A 21,403-nucleotide genomic window follows, 5' to 3' on the forward strand; every position below is an offset into this window, starting at 1 on the left:
TGGACTGTGGGAGGAAACCGGAGTACCCGGAGGAAACCCACGCAGATACGGGGAGAAAGTGCAATTCCACACAGTCACCCGAGGCCGGAATCGAACCTGGGATCCTGGAGCAACCGTGCCGCCCACATGATAGAAGAAAATTGGTAACAAAGAACCAGTGGAATGCACTTACTAAATAAAGCCCGTTATTTATGCAGTATACAAGATCAAGAGCATAGTGACAACTTTTATTTTACAAGATATATTTTGATCAGTTCCAGATATAAATAACTGATTTATTGCATTCAAATTTCAGAGGTAAAAAAAAAAGACATTACACTCCTGCAAAAATATATACAATGAAATGCTTAAACAAACACAGCATATTCTCATCTAAAATCTGTTAAAAATAATGCAACAAATCCAACAGATTTTTATACATAATTCAAAACCAGATGGTTTAAATCCTTTGCCCATATTTCAGACACAAGATTTAAACCCCTTACACACAATCCAAAATCAGTTGATTTCATACCCCTAAAACATGATCCCAAATCCCACAAATCTACACATAACCGTTCACCATGATTCTTGATGTCTGTGATTGATGCAAGTAGTCGTGTCATTGGAAAAAAATCACGCTGAAGGACCATCGACTGAATCGCTGAACAATGCCAGAGTTGTGCACTTTTATATGCAGATGCAGGGAACCTGAATTGTAGCTCCGGTATACAGGAGGTTGAGAGTAGTGAGGTCATGAGTAAGGTTTCAAAGTTGCAGGAGTGTACCGGCAGGCAGGAAGGTGGTTTAAAGTGTGTCTTCTTCAATGCCAGGAGCATCCGGAATAAGGTGGGTGAACTTGCGGCATGGGTTGGTACCTGGGACTTCAATGTTGTTGCCATTTCGGAGACATGGATAGAGCAGGGACAAGAATGGTTGTTGCAGGTTTAGATATTTCAGTAAGCGCAGGGAAGGTGGTAAAAGAGGGGGTGGGGTGGCATTGTTAGTCAAGGACAGTATTACGGTGGCAGAAAGGCCGTTTGATGAGGACTTGTCTACTGAGGTAGTATGGGCTGAGGTTAGAAACAGGAAAGGAGAGGTCACCCTGTTAGGGGTTTTCTATAGGCCTCCGAAAAGTTCCAGAGATGTAGAGGAAAGGATTGCAAAGATGATTCTGGATAGAACATAGAACATTACAGCGCAGTACAGGCCCTTCGGCCCTCGATGTTGCGCCGACCTGTGAGCCCATCTACACTATTCCCTTATTGTCCATATGTCTATCCAATGACCATTTGAATGTCCTTAGTGTTGGCGAGTCCACTACTGTGTGCAGGCAGGGCATTCCACTCCTTTACTACTCTCGGAGTAAAGAACCTACCTCTGACATCTGTCTTATATCTATCAATTTAAAGGTATGACCCCTCGTGCTAGACATCAACATCCAAGGAAAAAGGCTCTAACTGTCCACCCTATCCAATCCTCTGATTGTATGCCTCAATTAAGTCACCTCTGAACCTTCTTCTCTCTAACGAATAGGATAGGAGCGAAAGTAACAGGGCAGTACAGGCCCTTCGGCCTGTTGGGGGACTTTAACTTTCCAAATATTGACTGGAAACGCTATAGTTCGAGTACTTTAGATGGGTCCGTTTTTGTCCAATGTGTGCAGGAGGGTTTCCTGACACAGTATGTAGATAGGCCAACGAGAGGCAAGGCCATATTGGATTTGGTACTGGGTAATGAACCAGGACAGGAGTTAGATTTGGAGGTAGGTGAGCACTTTGGTGATAGTGACCACAATTCGATTACGTTTACTTTAGTGATGGAAAGGAATAGGTATATACAGCAGGGCAAGAGTTATATCTGGGGGAAAGGCAATTATGATGCGATGAGGCAAGACTTAGGATGCATCGGATGGAGAGGAAAACTGCAGGGGATGGGCACAATGGAAGTGTGGAGCTTGTTCAAGGAACAGCTACTACGTGTCATTGATAGGTATGTACCTGTCAGGCAGGGAGAAAGTGGTCGAGCAAGGGAACCATGGTTTACTAAAGCAGTCAAAACACTTGTCAAGAGGAGGCTTCTGTAAAGACGAGACATGAAGGTTCAGTTAGGGCGCTCGAGAGTTACAAGTTAGCTAGGAAGGACCTAAAGAGAGAGCTAAGAAGAGCCAGGAGAGGAAATGAGAAGTCTTTGGCAGGTAGGATCAAGGATAACCCTAAAGCTTTCTATAGATATGTCAGGAATAAACGAATGACTAGGGTAAGAGTCGAGCCAGTCAAGGACAGTAGTGGGACGTTGTGCTTGGAGTCTGAGGAGATAGGAGAGGTGCTCAATGAATATCTTTCGTCAGTATTCACACAGGAAAAAGACGATGTTGTCGAGGAGAATACTGAGATTCAGGCCAGTAGACTAGAATGGCTTGAGGTTCATAAGGAGGAGGTGTTAGCAATTCTGGAAAGTGTGAAAATAGATAAGTCTCCTGGGCCGGATGGGATTTATCCTCGGATTCTCTGGGAAGCTAGGGAGGAGATTGCTGAGCCTTTGGCTTTGATCTTTAAGTCATCTTTGTCTACAGGAATAGTGCCAGAAGACTGGGGGATAGCAAATGTTGTCCCCTTGTTCAAGAAGAGACAACCCCGGTAACTATAGACCAGTGAGCCTTACTTCTGTTGTGGGCAAAATCTTGGAAAGGTTTATAAGAGATAGGATGTATAATCATCTGGAAAGGAATAATTTGATTAGAGATAGTCAACACGGTTTTGTGAAGGGTAGGTCGTGCCTCACAAACCTTATTGAGTTCTTTGAGAAGGTGACCAAACAGGTGCATGAGGGTAAAGCAGTTGATGTGGTGTATATGGATTTCAGTAAAGCGTTTGATAAGGTTCCCCACGGTAGGCTACTGCAGAAAATACGGAGGCATGGGATTCAGGATCATTTAGCAGTTTGGATCAGAAACTGGCTAGCTGGAAGAAGACAAAGGGTGGTGGTTGATGGGAAATGTTCAGACTGGAGTCCAGTTACTAGTGGTGTACCACAAGGATCTGTTTTGGGGCCACTGCTGTTTGTCATTTTTATAAATGACCTGGAGGAGGGCGTAGAAGGAGGGCGTAGAAGGAGGGCGTAAATTTGCAGACGACACTAAAGTCGGTGGAGTTGTGGACAGTGCGGACGGATGTTACAAGTTACAGAGGGACATAGATAAGCTGCAGCACTGGGCTGAGAGGTGGCAAATGGAGTTTAATGCAGAAAAGTGAGAGGTGATTCATTTTGGAAGGAATAACAGGAAGACAGAGTACTGGGCTAATGGTAAGATTCTTGGCAGTGTGGAGGAGCAGAGAGATCTCGGTGTCCATGTACATAGATCCCTGAAAGTTGCCACCCAGGTTGAGAGGGTTGTTAAGAAGGCGTACGGTGTGTTAGCTTTTATTGGTAGAGGGACTGAGTTTTGGAGCCATGAGGTCATGTTGCAGCTGTACAAAACTCTGGTGCGGCCGCATTTGGAGTATTGCGTGCAATTCTGGTCGCCGCATTATAGGAAGGATGTGGATGCATTGGAAAGGGTGCAGAGGAGATTTACCAGAATGTTGCCTGGTATGGAGGGAAGATCTTATGAGGAAAGGCTGAGGGACTTGAGGCTGTTTTCGTTAGAGAGAAGAAGGTTAAGAGGTGACTTAATTGAGGCATACAAGATGATCAGAGGATTGGATAGGGTGGACTGTGAGAGCCTTCTTCCTCGGATGGTGATGTCTAGCATCATAGCTTTATCACAAACATAGCTTTAAATTGAGGGGAGATAGATATAAGACAGATGTCAGAGGTAGGTTCTTTACTTAGAGAGTAGTAAGGGCGTGGAATGCCCTGCCTGCAACAGTAGCGGACTCGCCAACACTAAGGGCATTCAAATGGTCATTGGATAGACATATGGACGATAAGGGAACAGTGTAGATGGGCTCTAGAGTGGTTTCACAGGTCGGCGCAACATCGAGGGCCGAAGGGCCTGTACTGCGCTGTAATGTTCTATATTGCTGCATTTGAGCAATTAACCCACGTTGCTGTGGACGAGGTAATACAACAAACTCAGCATGAAGTAAATATTACTGATCAAGATGACACAAACAATCCCATCCAGAAAGTGATGTTTTTTATACTGCGTTTATAAGCACATTCCTCCAAGATTTTTCAGATGACCAAACAAAGCATTCAATTTAAAATGGAATGGAAAACACATGGTGAATGGAGACTTCTAAATTATCTGCCAGTTCATTATCTGGATGTTAGATTATATAAAATATTTGAATCTGAGTTAGACAGATTTTTCATTTACAAACAAGTCAAGAGTTATGGGGAGCAGGCAAGAGAGTGCAGCTAAGTCCATATTCAGATCAGCCATGATCTTATTGAATGACAAAATTGGCTCGACAGGCCGAATGGCCTATTCCTGCTCCTATTAATTCTATGACAGGTGAATGAAGGTCCAATGGATTTTACTTATATTGGTTGAATATTTGCTTTGATAGTGTCTGGTGCAACAATATGTTGGCCCAGAAATTGCTAGAATGACACATCGTGAGGCGACTGCCAAAAATTTGGCTTAATTTCCCCCCTGTAGATGACACTGTATTTACACTACAAATTGCTGGAAACGTAAATTGGTAACGGTGGAGCAATATGAAAGTCAAATCTGGCAGTTTGTGACTGTTGTATCCAGTGGACTACCTTCTTAACCAATGAAAGAAAAGGATCAAGAAGAAACACAGCACATGACTGGCATTGGTGGCAGTCCAGAGAAGGTTCACTAAATTGATCTCGGGAATAGAGGGATTTTCTTGTGAGAAGCGGTTGAGTAGATTGGGCCTATTATCATTGGAGTTGTGAAGAATGAGAGGTGACCTTATTGAGACAAATAGGATTCTCTAGAGGTTTGACAGGGTAGATGCTGAGAGGATATTTCCTCTTGTGGGAGAGTCTAGGACCAGAGCGCATAATCTCATAGTAAGGGGTCACCCATTTAAGACCGATGAGGAGGAATTTCTTCCCTCAGCGGGAGTGAATCTGTGGAATTCTTTACCGCAGAGAGCTTTAGAGGCTGGGTATTAAATATGTTCAAGGCTGAGACGGACATATTTTTAATCACCAAGGGAATGACGGGTTATGGGGATAAGGTGGGAAAGTGGAGTTGAGGATCGTCAGATCAGCCATGATCCCATTGAATCGCGGAACAAACTTGATGGGCCAAGTGGCTTACTTCTGCTCCCATGTCTTATGGTCAGAAAACAGGATGAATATGAGTCAATTTCGGTACCAAAGGAGAATTAAAGAGTGGATGAAAGGAGAAAGAAAAAATACACAGAGGAAAAGTAAAACCAAAAACTAAAAGAAATAATCAGAGAGGATGCTGTAATCAAATTGTGTTTGTGATTTGCTACATTGTTCCTGGAGAAGTGAATGAGGAAATAGAAGGGTATACAGATTCTTGACCAAATAAATACAGAAAAAGCAGCCGCATCCATCATGATTAGGATTATGAACTACTTTCAAAGAACATAGGAATTGTTAGACAAGAAATTGCCCAAATTCATCTCATTTGCCTTCCATGATTCTGATAATCACTCGGCACAGTGATATGGAGGTGTCTCATGATAGCATTCAGTCTCCATCAATTAGGCTACAGCAAATCAAAACATAAAACATGCACAAAACATCAGTGGTGAAGAGCTTTGGGAATGATGTGGCCAATGTAATTTTTTTCCTCCCAAGAATGCTAAATGTTTCAAATTACTCATCCTCACATCAAAATCATTTTGTGAAAGAAATGGATCTAATTTGCATTTCTGAATTAAAGGTGTTTAAAAATACGTATTTAACTCAGAACAACTCATGCCCTCTGGAATGAGGGATCACAGTGTCAATTGTTCCCATTTAGAGCCTGCATGGTTGGCGTTTTAGTTAGGATCATGAATCAGATCATTAACAGGGCCCTTACAGCAGGAATTATCAGCTCCAAATGGCAACAATGAGAATAATGTGCAACTACAGCACAAATCCAGAAATTTCATGATATAAAGAATTTGACTGGAGGGTTGAGCTTGCGATTTTTTCAAGTTTTGCATGGCTAATATTAAATCATCTGCAATCCACAATCAGTTGTAGAGAATTGGAACTCATGACCTATTTCTCCACTTCAAATTGTAGGATATTTTGTTCACTAATAATGATGCTAATTCACCATTATTTTCCATCAATTTCTAGTACAATGATTAACTCTTCTTAAAACAAAATCACCATTTTAGTTGGCTTGTTTCCCCAATAAGGCTGCTTCTACTTTCTTGAATTTCTGTAGCTCAGCTTGAAGCTCCCAGTACGCGAGATACATCCACATTAATCTGCCATTTTGCCTTTTGTCCACATTTTGCAAATTTGCACAGTGTGTTTCATGTTTGAAGATATTGCTTAAGCCAGCTTCAATACCCAACTCTTTGGCAACTGGGTTTGTAACAGCTTGGCTAAGCATCTTCCTTTCTAATTCCAATCTTTCTTGTCGTGGTATAAAGTAGCTGCAGAACAGATTTTGCCTGTTGACCAGGGATTTTTCAAATTCTTTTATGAGTGATCTAGCTTGGTTTTCCCACACTCCTTCCCTCTCCACCATATCCTGATACAAAGCTCCTGCTACACCAGAATATTGCAGAGAATGCTTCTTCTGTTCTATATTTAAACGTTCCTGCTCCAGCTGTCTGCGTTCTTCAACCAGCTGCCGGCTCTGTGCTGAAAGGGCTTCACGATAACTTTGGACTTTACTTTTGAGCTTCTCCTGCTCTAACTCACAATGTGCAAGCAAGCGTCGATTCTGAATTATTGTGTCTTCATACTTCAATTTGAGATCTTTTTCCATAGTGTCTATTGTGTTCTTACATGCTGCTTTTACTTGCTTGATTTCGTTCTGAGATTCCCTGGACCAGATCCAGCCTCGAGAAACAAAATTAAGACAGTTTTCATTCCAATTTGCTATTTTTTCCAAAAGCTGTAAGAGAAAAACTTTCAACTGATAGCAGACATCAGCAAATAACTTTGAAGTGGTGTACATTGCATTATTTAACAGGTACATTATTGGGATAAGAAAGTGGGTGGGTGGGGGAGATTGGGGGGGGGGGGGGGGGGGTGGCACGGGGAGCTATTCTCTCAAAGAAAAAAAATCGGGGCTTTGAATGGCCCACTTATGTTCCCTTCCCAGGTCTGTTTTTACTCCAGAAGTACCGGTTCAGAACAGTAAGGGGAAAAATGGTACAGATCAAAATTCTCAATACTTACGGAAGGCTGCCAATCCCACCATAGGCACGAGCAAAGCATAATTCCATTTGCTTCCACCACCTCCACCGTCCCGGCGATCAGGGAAAATATTCCACACCGGCTCATTGAGGTTATTCATGAAGTCGCAGTCTCGCAACAGCAATGATATCTGGATTAAGGTGACAGGAAGCACAAAGTAAAATACATAGTATTACGTAGAATATAAAGCATAGAAACAGCCGCCGGAGTCAGCCAGTCTATGGTGGCATTTATGCTCCATTCATTGTCACATAATCATATCAACATATTCCTCTTATCCTTTCTCCTTATCTATTTTCCCCTTAAACACATTTATACGATCCACCTCATCTACTCCCCGTGGCAGCAAGTTTCATATTCTCACTACTGACAGGGTAAAGATCTTTCTTCTGAATTTTGTATTTCATTTCTTGGTGACTATCTTATATTTATAAAACAAAGAACAAAATAGCACAGGAACAGGACCTTCGGCCCTCCAAGCCATGATACCTTACCGTTGACAATACCCTCAGCACTTCCTTGTGCCGCATCCCTCTATACCCATCCTATCCATGTGTTTGTCGAGATGCCTTTTGAACGTTGGCAATGTATCTGCTTCCACAACCTCCCCTGGCAACGCGTTCCAGGCACTCACCACACTCTGCGTAAAAAACCTGTCTCACACATCTCCTCTAAACTTTGCCCCACGGACCTTAAACCTATGCCCCCTGATGACTGACCCCTCCACTCTGGGAAAGAATGCCTGCCCATCCACTCTATCCATGCCCCTCATAATCTTGTAGGCCTCGATCAGGTCACCATTCAACCTCTGTCTTTCTAATGAAAACAGTCCGAATCTATTCAGCCTCTCCACATAGCTAACACCCTCCAGACCAGGCAACAGCTTGGTGAACCTCCTCTGCACCCTCTCCAAAGCCTCCACATCCTTCTGGTAGTGTGGCGACCAGTATTCCAAGTGCGGCCTTACTAAGGTTCTATATAACTGTAGCGTGACTTGCCAGTTTTTATACTCGATGCCCCGTCCAATGAAGGCAAGCATTCGTATGCTTTCTTGACTACCTTGTCCACTTGTGTTGCCACCTTCAAAAATCTGTGGACCTGCACACCCAGATCTCTCTGACTTTCTATATTCCTAAGAGTTTTACCATTTACGACATATTTGCCCTCTATGTTAGACCTACCAAAATGCATTAATTACCTCACATTTGTCCGGATTGAACTCCATTTGCCATTTCTCTGCCCAAGTCTCCAACCCATCTATGGCCTGCTGTATCTTCTGACAATCCTCAGCACTATCTGCCACTCCATCAACTGTGGTATCATCCGCGAACTTACTTATTAGACCGGCTACATTTTCCTCCAAATTATTTATGTACACCACAAACAATAGAGGCCCAAGCACCGATCCCTGTGGAACACCACTAGTTACAACCTTCCATTCAGAAAAACACCCTTCTACTGCTTGCCTTCTACTTGCCTTCTGTTACCGAGCCAGTTCTGTATTCATCTTACCACCTCACCTTTGATCCCGTGTGACTTCACCTTTTGTACCAGTCCGCCATGAGGCACCTTGTTAAAGGCTTTACTGAAGTCCATGTAAACATCCACTGCCCTCCCCTCATCAATCATCTTTGTCACCTCCTCAAGAAACACGATCAAGTTGGTGAGTCACAACCACCCCTTCACAAAACCATGCTATCACCTATGAGTTCATTTGTTTCCAAATAGGTATAAATCCTGTCTCTGAGAATTCTATCCAATAATTTACCGGCTATCGACATGAGGCTCATTGGCCTATAGTTTCCAAGATTATCGCTGCTATCTTTCTTAAAAAGCGGTACCACATTAGCTATTCTCCAGTCCTCTGGGATCTCACCTGCAGCCAATGAGGATACAAAGATGTCAGTCAAGGCCCCAGCAACTTCCTCCCTTGCTTCCCTCAGTATTCTGGGTTAAATCCCATCCGGCCTAGGATACTTATCTACCTTAATATCTTAATATCTTTTTTGATGTCAACATGATCCAGACTTTCCACACACCCTACCCAAGAATTATCTTCCACAAAGTCCCTTTCTTTAATGAATACTGATGCAAAGTATTCATTTAGTACCTTGCCCATTTCCTCTGGCTCAACACATAGATTTCCCCCACTGTCCTTAAGTGGCCCAATCCTTTCCCTGGCCACCCTCTTGTTTTTTCCATATGAATAAAAAGCTTTGAAATTCAACGTAATCCTACTTGCCAAGGACTTTTCATTACCCCCCCCCTAGCCCTCCTAATTTTCCGCTTCACTACATTCCTACTTTCTTTATACTCAAGGGTTTCGACTGTTCCCACCTTTCAAGATCATACATAGAATTTACAGTGCAGAAGGCAAAAAAAACATAATGGGAGTTATGTATAGGCCTCCTAACAGTGGCCAGGACCAGGGGCACAAAATGCACCACGAAATAGAAAGGGCATGTCAAAAAGGCAAGGTCACAGTGATCATGGGGACTTCAATATGCAGGTGGACTGGGTAAATAATGTTGCCAGTGGACCCAAAGAAAGGGAATTCATTGAATGTTTACAGGAGGGCTTTTTGGAACAGCTTGTGATGGAACCCACGAGGGAACAGGCCATTCTGGACTTAGTGTTATGTAATGAGCCAGACTTGATTAAAGATCTTAAGGTAAGGGAACACTTAGGAGGCAGTGATCATAATATGGTAGAATTCAGTCTGCAATTTGAAAGAAAGGTAGAATCAGATGTAAAGGTGTTACAGTTAAATAAAGGTAACTACAGGGGCATGAGGGAGGAACTGACGAAAATCGACTGGGAGCAGAGCCTAGTGGGAAAGACAGTAGAACAGCAATGGCAGGAGTTTCTGGGAGTAATTGAGGACACATTACAGAGGTTCATCCCAAAAAAAGAAAGGTTATCAGAGGGGGATTAGGCAGCCATGGCTGACAAAGGAAGTCAGGGAATGCATCAAAGCAAAAGAGAAAGCCTATAATGTGGCAAAGAGTAGTGGGAAGTCAGAAGATTGGGAAGGCTACAAAAACAAACAGAGGATAACAAAGAGAGAAATAAGGAGAGGATCAAATATGAAGGTAGGCTAGCCAGTAACATTAGGAATGATAGTAAAAGTTTCTTTAAATACATTAAAAACAAACGGGAGGCAAAATTAGACATTGGGCCGCTCCAAAATGACGCTGGTAATCTAGTGATGGGAGACAAGGAAATAGCTGAGGAACTAAATAAGTACTTTGCGTCAGTCTTCACATGAGTAATATCCCAACAATTCCGGAGAGTCAGGGGGCAGAGTTGAATATGGTAGCCATCACAAAGGAGAAAGTGCTAGAGAAACTAAGAGGTCTAAAAATTGATAAATCTCCGTGCCCAGATGGGCTACATCCTAGAATTCTAAAGGAGATAGCTGAAGAAATAGTGGAGGCGTTAGTTATGATCTTTCAAAAGTCACTGGAGTCAGGGAAAGTTCCAGAGGATTGGAAAATCGCTGTTGTAACCCCCCTGTTCAAGATAAGAACAAGAATAAAGATGGAAAATTATAGGCCAATTAGCCTAACCTCGGTTGTTGGCAAGATCCTAGAATCCATCGTTAAGAATGAGATTTCTAAATTCTTGGAAGTGCAGGGTCGGATTAGGACAAGTCAGCATATATTTAGTAAGGGGAGGTCGTGCCTGACAAACCTGTTAAGAGTTCTTTGAAGAGATAACAAATAGGTTAGACCAAGGAGAGCCAATGGATGTTATCTATCTTGACTTCCAAAAGGCCTTTGATAAGGTGCCTCACAGGAGACTGCTGAGTAAAATAAGGGCCCACGGTATTCGAGGCAAGGTACTAACATGGATTGACGATTGGCTGTCAGGCAGAAGGCAGAGAGTTGGGATAAAAGGTTCTTTTTTGGAATGGCAACCGATGACGAGTGGTGTCCCGCAGGGTTCAGTGTTGGGGCCACAGCTGTTCTCTTTATATATTAACGATCTAGATGACGGGACTGGGGGCATTCTGGCTAAGTTTGCCGATGATACAAAGATAGGTGGAGGGGCAGGTAGCATGGAGGAGGTGGGGAGGCTGCAGAAAGATTTAGACAGTTTAGGAGAGTGGTCCAAGAAATGGCTGATGAAATTCAACGTGGGCAAGTGCGAGGTCTTGCACTTTGGAAAAAAGAATAGAGGCATGGACTATTTTCTAAACGGTGACAAAATTCATAATGCTGAAGTGCAAAGGGACTTGGGAGTCCTAGTCCAGGATTCTCTAAAGGTAAACTTGCAGGTTGAGTCCGTAATTAAGAAAGCAAATGCAATGTTGTCATTCATCACAAGAGGCTTGGAATATAAAAGCAGGGATGTACTTCTGAAGCTTTATAAAGCACGAGTTAGGCCCCATTTAGAATACTGTGAGCAGTTTTGGGCCCCACATCTCAGGAAGCACATACTGGCACTGGAGCGGGTCCAGCGGAGATTCACACGGATGATCCCAGGAGTGGTAGGCTTAACATACGATGAACGTCTGAGGATCCTGGGATTATGTTCATTAGAGTTTAGGAGGTTGAGGGGCGATCTAATAGAAACTTACAAGATGTAAGGCAGGAATTCAGGGAGCTAGATATTTCAGTAAGCTCAGGGAAGGTGGTAAAAGAGGGGGGCCATTGTTAGTCAAGGACAGTATTACGGTGGCAGAAAGGACGTTTGATGAGGACTCATCTACTGAGGTAGTAGGGCTGAGGTTAGAAACAGGAAAGGAGAGGTCACCCTGTTAGGGGTTTTCTATAGGCCTCCGAAAAGTTCCAGAGATGTAGAGGAAAGGATTGCAAAGATGATTCTGGATAGGAGCGAAAGCAACAGGGTAGTTGTTATGGGGGACTTCTCTCTAACGAATAGGGTAGGAGCGAAAGCAACAGGGCAGTACAGGCTCTTCGGCCTGTTGGGGGACTTTAACTTTCCAAATATTGACTGGAAACGCTATAGTTCGAGTACTTTAGATGGGTCTGTTTTTGTCCAATGTGTGCAGGAGGGTTTCCTGACGCAGTATGTAGATAGGCCAACGAGAGGCGCGGCCATAGTGGATTTGGTACTGGGTAATGAACCAGGACAGGTGTTAGATTTGGAAGTAGGTGAGCACTTTGGTGATAGTGACCACAATTCGATTAAGTTTACTTTAGTGATGGAAAGGGATAGGTATATACCGCAGGGCAAGAGTTATATCTGGGGGAAAGGCAATTATGATGCGATGAGGCAAGACTCAAGATGCATCGGATGGAGAGGAAAACTGCAGGGGATGGGCACAATGGAAATGTGGAGCTTGTTCAAGGAACAGCTACTGCGTGTCCTTGATAAGTATGTACCTGTCAGGCAGGGAGGAAGTGGTCGAGCAAGGGAACCGTGGTTTACTAAAGCAGTCGAAACACTTGTCAAGAGGAAGAAGGAGGCTTATGTAAAGATGAGACATGAAGTGTTCAGTTAGGGCGCTCGAGAGTGACAAGTTAGCTGGGAAGGACCTAAAGAGAGAGCTAAGAAGAGCCAGGAGGGGACATGAGAAGTCTTTGGCAGGTAGGATCAAGGATAACCCTAAAGCTTTCTATAGATATGTCAGGAATAAACGAATGACTAGGGTAAGAGTAGGGCCAGTCAAGGACAGTAGTGGGAAGTTGTGCTTGGAGTCCGAGGAGATAGGAGAGGTGCTAAATGAATATTTTTCGTCAGTATTCACAGAGGAAAAAGACAATGTTGTCGAGGAGAATACTGAGATTCAGGCTACTAGACTAGACGGGCTTGAGGTTCATAAGGAGGAGGTGTTAGCAATTCTGGAAAGTGTGAAAATAATAAGTCCCCTGGGCCGGATGAGATTTATCCTAGGATTCTCTGGGAAGCTAGGGAGGAGATTGCTGAACCTTTGGCTTTGATCTTTAAGTCATCTTTGTCTATAGGAATAGTGCCAGAAGACTGGAGGATAGCAAATGTTGTCCCCTTGTTCAAGAAGGGGAGTAGAGACAACCCCGGTAACTATAGACCAGTGAGCCTTACTTCTGTTGTGGGCAAAATCTTGGAAAGGTTTATAAGAGATAGGATGTATAATCATCTGGAAAGGAATAATTTGATTAGAGATAGTCAACACGGTTTTGTGAAGGGTAGGTCATGCTTCACAAACCTTATTGAGTTCTTTGAGAAGGTGACCAAACAGGTGGATGAGGGTAAAGCAGTTGATGTGGTGTATATTTAATGTAGAGAAGTGTGAGGTGATTCACTTTGGAAGGAATAACAGGAATGTGGAATATTTGGCTAATGGTAAAGTTCTTGGAAGTGTGGATGAGCAGAGGGATCTAGGTGTCCATGTACATAGATCCCTGAAAGTTGCCACCCAGGTTGATCAGGTGGTGAAGACGGCCTATGGAGTGTTGGCCTTTATTGGTAGAGGGATTGAGTTCCGGAGTCAGGAGGTCATGTTGCAGCTGTACAAAACTCTGGTACGGCCGCATTTGGAGTATTGCGTACAGTTCTGGTATTATAGGAAGGACATGGAGGCTTTGGAGCGGGTGCAGAGGAGATTTACCAGGATGTTGCCTGGTATGGAGGGAAAATCTTATGAGGAAAGGCTGATGGACTTGAGGTTGTTTTCGTTGGAGAGAAGAAGGTTAAGAGGAGACTTAATAGAGGCATACAAAATGATCAGGCGGTTAGATAGGGTGGACAGTGAGAGCCTTCTCCCGCGGATGGAAATGGCTGGCACGAGGAGACATAGCTTTAAACTGAGGGGTAATAGACATAGGACAGAGGTCAGAGGTAGGTTCTTTACGCAAAGAGTAGTGAGGCCGTGGAATGCCCTACCTGCAACAGTAGTGAACCCGCCAACATTGAGGGCATTTAAAAGTTTATTGGATAAACATATGGATGATAATGGCATAGTGTAGGTTAGATGGCTTTTGTTTCGGTGCAACATCGTGGGCCGAAGGGCCTGTACTGCGCTGTATCGTTCTATGTTCTATATGGATTTCAGTAAAGCGTTTGATAAGGTTCCCCACGGTAGGCTACTGCAGAAAATACGGAGGCATGGGATTCAGGGTGATTTAGCAGTTTGGATCAGAAATTGGCTAGCTGGAAGAAGACAAAGGGTGGTGGTTGATGGGAAATATTCAGACTGGAGTCCAGTTACTAGTGGTGTACCACAAGGATCTGTTTTGGGGCCACTGCTGTTTGTCATTTTTATAAATGACCTGGAGGAGGGCGTAGAAGGATGTGTGAGTAAATCTGCAGATGACACTAAAGTCGGTGGAGTTGTGGACAGTGCGGACGGATGTTACAAGTTACAGAGGGACTTGCAAGCTGCAGCGCTGGGCTGAGAGGTGGCAAATGGAGTTTAATGCAGAAAAGTGTGAGGTGATTCATTTTGGAAGGAATAACAGGACGACCGAGTACTGGGCTAATGGTAAGATTCTTGGCAGTGTGGATGAGCAGAGAGATCTCGGTGTCCATGTACATAGATCCCTGAAAGTTGCCACCCAGGTTGAGAGGGTTGTTAAGAAGGCGTACGGTGTGTTAGCTTTTATTGGTAGAGGGATTAAGTTTCAGAGCCATGAGGTCATGTTGCAGCTGTACAAAACTCTGGTGCGGCCTCATGTGGAGTATTGCGTGCAATTCTGGTCGCCGCATTACAGGAACGATGTGGAAGCATTGGAGGGGGTGCAGAGGAGATTTGCCAGAATGTTGCCTGGTATGGAGGGAAGATCTTACGAGGAAAGGCTGAGGGACTTGAGGCTGTTTTCGTTAGAGAGAAGAAGGTTAAGTGGTGACTTAATTCAGGCATACAAGATGATCAGAGGATTGGATAGGGTGGACAGTGAGAGCCTTTTTCCTCGGATAGTGATGTCTAGCACGAGGGGACATAGCTTTAAATTGAGGGGAGATAGATATAGGACAGATGTCAGAGGTAGGTTCTTTACTCAGAGAGTAGTAAAGGCGTGGAATGCCCTGCCTGCAACAGTAGTGGACTCGCCAACACTAAGGGCATTCAAATGGTCATTGGATAGACATATGGATGATAAGGCAATAGTGTAGATGGGCTTTAGAGTGGTTTCACAGGTCGGCGCAACATCGAGGGCCGAAGGGCCTGTACTGCGCTGTAATGTTCTATGTTCTATGAATGGCTTAGATAGGGTGGACGTAGGGAAGTTGTTTCCATTAGCAGGGGAGAGTAGGACACAGCCTTAGAATAAAAAGTAGTCACTTTAGAACAGAAATGAGTAGAAATTTCTTCAGCCAGAGAGTGGTGGGTCTGTGGAATTCATTGCCACAGAGGGCGGTGGAGGCCGGGACGTTGAGTGTCTTTAAGACAGAAGTTGATAAATTCTTGATTTCTCGAGGAATTAAGGGCTATGGAGAGAGAGCGGCTAAATGGAGTTGAAATCAGCCATGATTGAATGGTGGAGTGGACTCGATGGGCCGAATGGCCTTACTTCCGCTCTTATGTCTTGTGGTCTTATGGAAGCCGCCTTGTGCAGTATGTAGATAGTCCAACTAGGAAAGGGGCAGTACTGGATCTGGTATTGGGGAATGAGCCTGGACAGGTGGTTGAGGTTTCAGTAGGGGAACATTTTGGGAGTAGTGACCACAATTCCGTAAGTTTTAGGGTACTTCTGGACAGGGTTAGCCTCACGTTAAGGTGCTGAACTGGGGTAAGGCAAATTACGATAACATTAGACAGGAATTGAAGAATTTGGATTGGTTGCGGCTGTTGGATAATAAATCAACATCGGACATGTGGGAGTCTTTCAAGCGACAGTTGATTAGGATTCAGGAAAGTCATGTTCCTGAGAGAATGAAGGATAAGTATGGGAAGTATTGGGAGCCTTGGAAATCGAGGGGTATTGTGAACCTCGTCAAAAAGAAAAAGCGGGTTAGGCAGATGAACTTAGAGCACTTATTATTACTTGGATTGCGATATTGTGGCTATCACAGAAACATGGTTAAAGGAAGGGCAAGATTGTCAGCTGAACGTTGGAGGATATAGATGCTTCAGGCGAGATAAAGGGGGATGTAAAAGGGGTGGGGGAGTAGCATTACCTTTTAAGGAGAATATTATAGCCGTACTATGGGAGGACACCTTGGAGGGCTCATACAATGAGGCAATCTGGGTAGAGCTTAGGAACAGGAAGGGGGCAATCACAATGTTGGGCGTTTATAGAGGCTGGTTTAGCACAGTGGGCTAAACAGCTGGCTTGCATTGCACATCAAGGCCAGCAGCCTGGGTTCAATTCCTGTACCGGCCTCCCCGAACAGGCGCCGGAATGTGGCAACTAGGGGCTTTTCACAGTAACTTCATTGAAGCCTACTTGTGACAATAAGCAATCATTATTATTATTATTATTATTATAGGCCCCCCCAACTGCTAGCGAAAGATAGAGTAGCAGATAAGTAGAGAGATTTTGGATAGGTGCAAAAGTAACATGATTGTTATGGTAGGGGATTTTAATTTCCCCTATATTGACTGGGACTCACTTAGTGCTCAGGGTTTGGATGGGGCAGAGTTTGTAAGGTGTATCCAATATCGTAATCCAAGTAATAATAAGTGCTCTAAGTTCATCTGCCTAACCCGCTATACTTCTGGCGTTGAAACAATTACACTTTAAACAAGTGTTTGAGCATACAGGTTCTCTTATTTTTGTGCTCCATTTCCCTTCAGTTTTGCTCTTCCCCACATGTGTGGCTATTCCATCAAAACCTTTCAGAATGTTAGAGACCTCTATTAGGTATTAAATGAGTACTTTGCATCAGTGTTCGCCAAAGAAAAGGACTTTGTGGAAGATGATTCTTGGGTACGGTGTGTGGAGAGTCTGGGTCATGTTGGCATTGGAAAGGAGGAGGTATCGGGTCTTTTAAAAGATATGAAGATGGATAGGTCTCCTGGGCTGGGTAGGATTTACCCCAGAATACTGAGCGAAGCAAGGGAGTAAATTGCTGAGGCCTTAACTGACATCTTTGTATCCTCATTGGCGACAGGTGAGATCCCAGAGGACTGGAGAACAGCTAATGTGGTACCGCTGTTTAAGAAAGGTAGCAGGGATACTCCTGGGAACCAAGATGGATATAGAACTGGCTCGGTCACAGAAGGCAATGGGTAGTAGTAGGGTAGCAAAGGGTGTTTTTTTGAATGGAAGGTTGTGACTAATGGTGCTCCACAGGGATCTGTGCTGTCGCCTCTGTTGTTTGTAGTGTACATAAACGATTTGGAGGAAAATGTAGCTCGTCTGATTAGTAAGTTCGCGGATGACACCAAGGTTGGTAGAGTGGCAGATAGTGTTGAGGTTTGTCACAAGATACAGCAGGACATAGATAGGTTGGAGACTTGGGCACAGAAATGGCAAATGGAGTTTAATCAAGACAAATGTGAGGTAATGCATTTTGGTATGTCTAACACATAGGGGAAATATACCATAAATGGCAAAACTCTTCGGAATATAGAAAGTCAGAGAGATCTGGGCGTGCAGGTCCACAGATGTTTGAAAGTAGCAACATAAGTGAACAAGGTAGTCAAAAAAGCATACGGAATGCTTGCCTTCATTGGACGGGGCATAGAGTATAAAAAACTGGCAAGTCATGCTACAGTTGTATCGAACCTTGGTAAGGCCGCACTTGGAATACTGGGCCCAATTCTGGTCGCCACACTACCAGAAGGATGTGGAGGCTTTGAAGAGGGTGCAGAGGAGGTTTACCAGGATGTTGCCTGGTCTGGAGGTTGTTAGCAGCTTTGTGGAGAGGCTGAATAGACTCAGACTGTTTCCATTAGAAAGACAGAGATTGAGGGGTGACCTGATCGAGGTCTACAAGATTATGAGGAGCATGGCGAGAGTTGATGGGCAGGCACTCTTTCCCACTCAGTCACCAGGGGGCATCGGTTTAAGGTGCATGGGGCAAAGTTTAGAGGAGATGAGGCGTGGCAGGTTTTTACACAGAGGGTGGTGAGTGCCTGGAACGCGTTGTCAGGGGAGGTTGTGGAAGCAGATACATTAACGGCATTCAAAAAACACCTTGACAAATACATGTACAGTATGTTGTAGTGAAATACGGCACAAGGAAGTTCTGAAGGTTTTGGCCAAAGGTGGTATCATGACCGTTGCAGGCTTGGTGGGCCGAAGGGCCTGTTCCTGTGCTGAATTGTTCTTTGTTACTGCTCAAGTCTTTTCATGAGAAAAAGGCCCTTGTCTGTTTGTCCAAATCTGATAGGTATAACACCACAATTCTGGTACTATCCTTGTAAATTTCTTTTGAAAAACCAGTGGCTTCATTAACTCGATATCTCCCTTCCCCAATCTTGACACACACCATCTTATTTTAGGAGGCAATTTTGAACGGTGTTCCGGATCCAAAATTGGATTACTCAAAACAACATTTTTTTTGTCCCAGCAGGGGTGGCTTGGGTTTGGTCTCCCTTCATAGCTTAGGTGGCAATTTTTTTTAAACATCCAAATTACAGGGATTCCTTATTAATCTCTCATGTTCCCCATGTGTATCTCTCACAGTCTAGATAGGGCTCTCCTCCCATCGGTAGTGGCGGCTGAGTACTAAAAATTGTCATCTCTTACCACGGCCCAGTTTGCTGATCTGTTGCTGGAGTCTGGCCCCACCCAACGCTTGGGTCCTACTTTGCTATCCGATAAAAACATTTGTGAGCGCCTGTCGACCTCTATTGACGACATTAAATTAGAAGTCTGACTCCATTTCCCGTTCCACGATGTATAGAATCTACAGTGCAGAAGGAGGCCAATTGGCCCATCGAGTCTGCACCGGCTCTTGGAAAGAGCACCCTACCCAAGCCCACACCTCGTAACCCCACTTAACCAAAGGGCAATTTATCCCCGAATCTCCGTAACTTATCCCCATAACCCAGTAACCCCACCTAACACAAGGGCAATTTAGTATGGCCAATCCACCTAACCTGCACATCTTTGGACTGTGGGAGGAAACTGGAGCACCTGGAGGAAACTCACGCAGAGACGGGGAGAACCTGCAGACTCGGCACAGACGGTGACCCAAGCCGGGAATTGAACCTGGGTCCCTGGAGCTGTGAAGCAACTGTGCTAACCACTATGCTACCGTGCCACCCCTCTTAAGCCCCACATTAGGGCAAAATTTGATTTCTTATAGCATACCTGTGCTAAAGATAAAGAAATTAGACAGAGGCTGATGGACTTCATTTTAGAGGTGGATCACTAGTATTCACTTGATCCCACACTGGAATTAAATGCAACCAGACAAAAGTTGCAGACCCTTTTTGAGCTATTGACCTTTTTGAGCTATTGAGCATACAATAAGGCTGTATGTCTGCTACAGCGCTCCATGGGTACTTTCTACGAATATGGGGAAAAGGCCAGTCATCTTTTAGCTCACCAACTTAAAACGCCAATCAGCTTCCCGATATCCAACCCGGGCGGCAAACTCCCTTCTGACCCTCTCGAGGTCAACGCGGCTTTCACAACCCACTACTGTGACCTGTATAAATTTTTTCTTTAAATTAATATTTTTATTGGCATTTTCAACTTTAACAGTATAACAGTTTGATGTGTAAGGCACACGGTATTACAGAGTAGTAAGTGTGTCTGATATTTACAAGACAGTTTGTGTCCTATGTACAACAGTTTTTACAAGTGGTCCCCCCCCCCCCCCCCCCCCAAGGCATGTTCCGTTTTTTTAAGCCCCTTTTTCACCCCAGCAGTTTTTTTTAAAGCTTTTGTTGCTTGGTGTTGGGAGGGCCTTCCCCTTTCCCGCTGTGCACTGTTTTGTGCCGTCTTTGGGATCCTCCACCAGCACCCCCCCCCACCCCGCACCTGTTTCATTTGCGTGTTCTCGCCCTCTTCCTCACCCCACCCCCTTTTCTTCCTAGTCACTATTGGCTTCAAACAGGTCCTGGAACAGGCTGATGAATGGACCCTAAGCTTTTTCAAAGCACTCGTCCGACCCTCGGATGTTGGACTTGATCTTTTCCAGGTGGAAAGTCTGCCAGGTCTCCCAGCCAGTCTGCAGCTGTGGGAGGTGCTGTCGATCGCCAGCCGAGCAGGATTATCCGGTGTGCGATTAGGGATGCAAAAGCCAGGGCGTCAGCCCTCTTCCCCATATGAAGGACTGGCTGGTCCGATATCCCGAAGACTGCCACTCTCGGGCAAGGCTCCACTCTCACCCCCACAACCTTGGACATCACCTCGAAGGATGCCTAGAACTCGACAAGTCTGGGGCATGCCCAGAACATGTGGGCATGGGGGGCCGGGTTCTGTCCCTCCCCTGTTTGGGTTCACCGGGAATGTCTCGCTCTTGCTCAGGTTGAGTTTGGAGCCCAAGAAGGCTCCAAACTCTCTCAGAAGTTGCATGATTGCTTTCAGGTCGTTCTGTGGGTCCGAGATGTAGAGGAGCAGGTCATCTGCATAGAGTGAAACTCTGTGTCCTCTGCCTCATCTTTGGATACCCTTCCAGCTTTTCGTGTCTCGCAGAGCGATCGTCTGTGGTTCAATTGCCAGGGTGAACAAGAGTGGGGACAGTGGGCACCCCTGCCTTGTGCCTCTGTGTAGCTGGAAGTATTCAGAGCTGGTAGTGTTGGTCCGAAAGCCTAGGGTGCGTTGTACAGGAATTTCGCCCATGAAGTGAATCCTGTCCCTAGCTCAAACCGCTCCAACACCTCAGTGAAGTACTTCCATTCAACTCTGTTGAAGGCCTTTTCTGCGCCCAGGGAGACGATCACCTCTGGTGTTCTTTCCATGGAGGGGGCCATTATTCCATTCAGCAGGTGCCTGATGTTCGCAGTTAGCTGCCTACCCTTGACAAAGCCCGTCTGATCCTCTGCAACCACCTTGGTACACACTTCTCCAGTCTCTTGGCCAGGACCTTGGCGAGTATCTTCGCGTCTACATTCAGCAATGAAATGATTCACGTTCCATCGGGTCCTTGCCTTTTTTGGTATCAGCGATATCATGGCCTGCATTAGCGTAGGAGGCAGGGTGCCTTCGCCAGCGAGACTGCGAACATGTCCTGTAGGTGTGGGGCCAGGGCAGGTGCGAATTTATTATAGAAGTCCGCCGGGAACCCGTTGGCCCCCACGATTGGCCTGTCC

General features: G+C 44.8%; 1 protein-coding gene across 3 annotated transcripts in view; it reads right to left on the reverse strand.

Annotated features, from left to right (window-relative positions):
• Window positions 1-201: 201 nt before the first annotated feature.
• LOC140385319 (coiled-coil domain-containing protein 127-like) overlaps window positions 202-21,403 on the reverse strand; it is a 95,375-nt gene continuing 74,173 nt past the window's right edge. For all 3 annotated transcript variants that reach the window (XM_072467380.1, XM_072467378.1, XM_072467379.1), the window contains exons 2-3: window positions 7,288-7,435; window positions 202-6,945 (exon numbers count right to left, since the gene is read on the reverse strand). In XM_072467380.1, the coding sequence (XP_072323481.1) occupies window positions 6,266-6,945; window positions 7,288-7,405 (798 nt within the window). In that variant the 5' untranslated portion in view covers window positions 7,406-7,435 and the 3' untranslated portion in view covers window positions 202-6,265. The remainder of the gene's footprint in view (window positions 6,946-7,287; window positions 7,436-21,403) is intronic.

This window comes from Scyliorhinus torazame, chromosome 11 (genome assembly GCF_047496885.1).
Source record: "Scyliorhinus torazame isolate Kashiwa2021f chromosome 11, sScyTor2.1, whole genome shotgun sequence".
Lineage (NCBI taxonomy): Eukaryota > Metazoa > Chordata > Chondrichthyes > Carcharhiniformes > Scyliorhinidae > Scyliorhinus > Scyliorhinus torazame.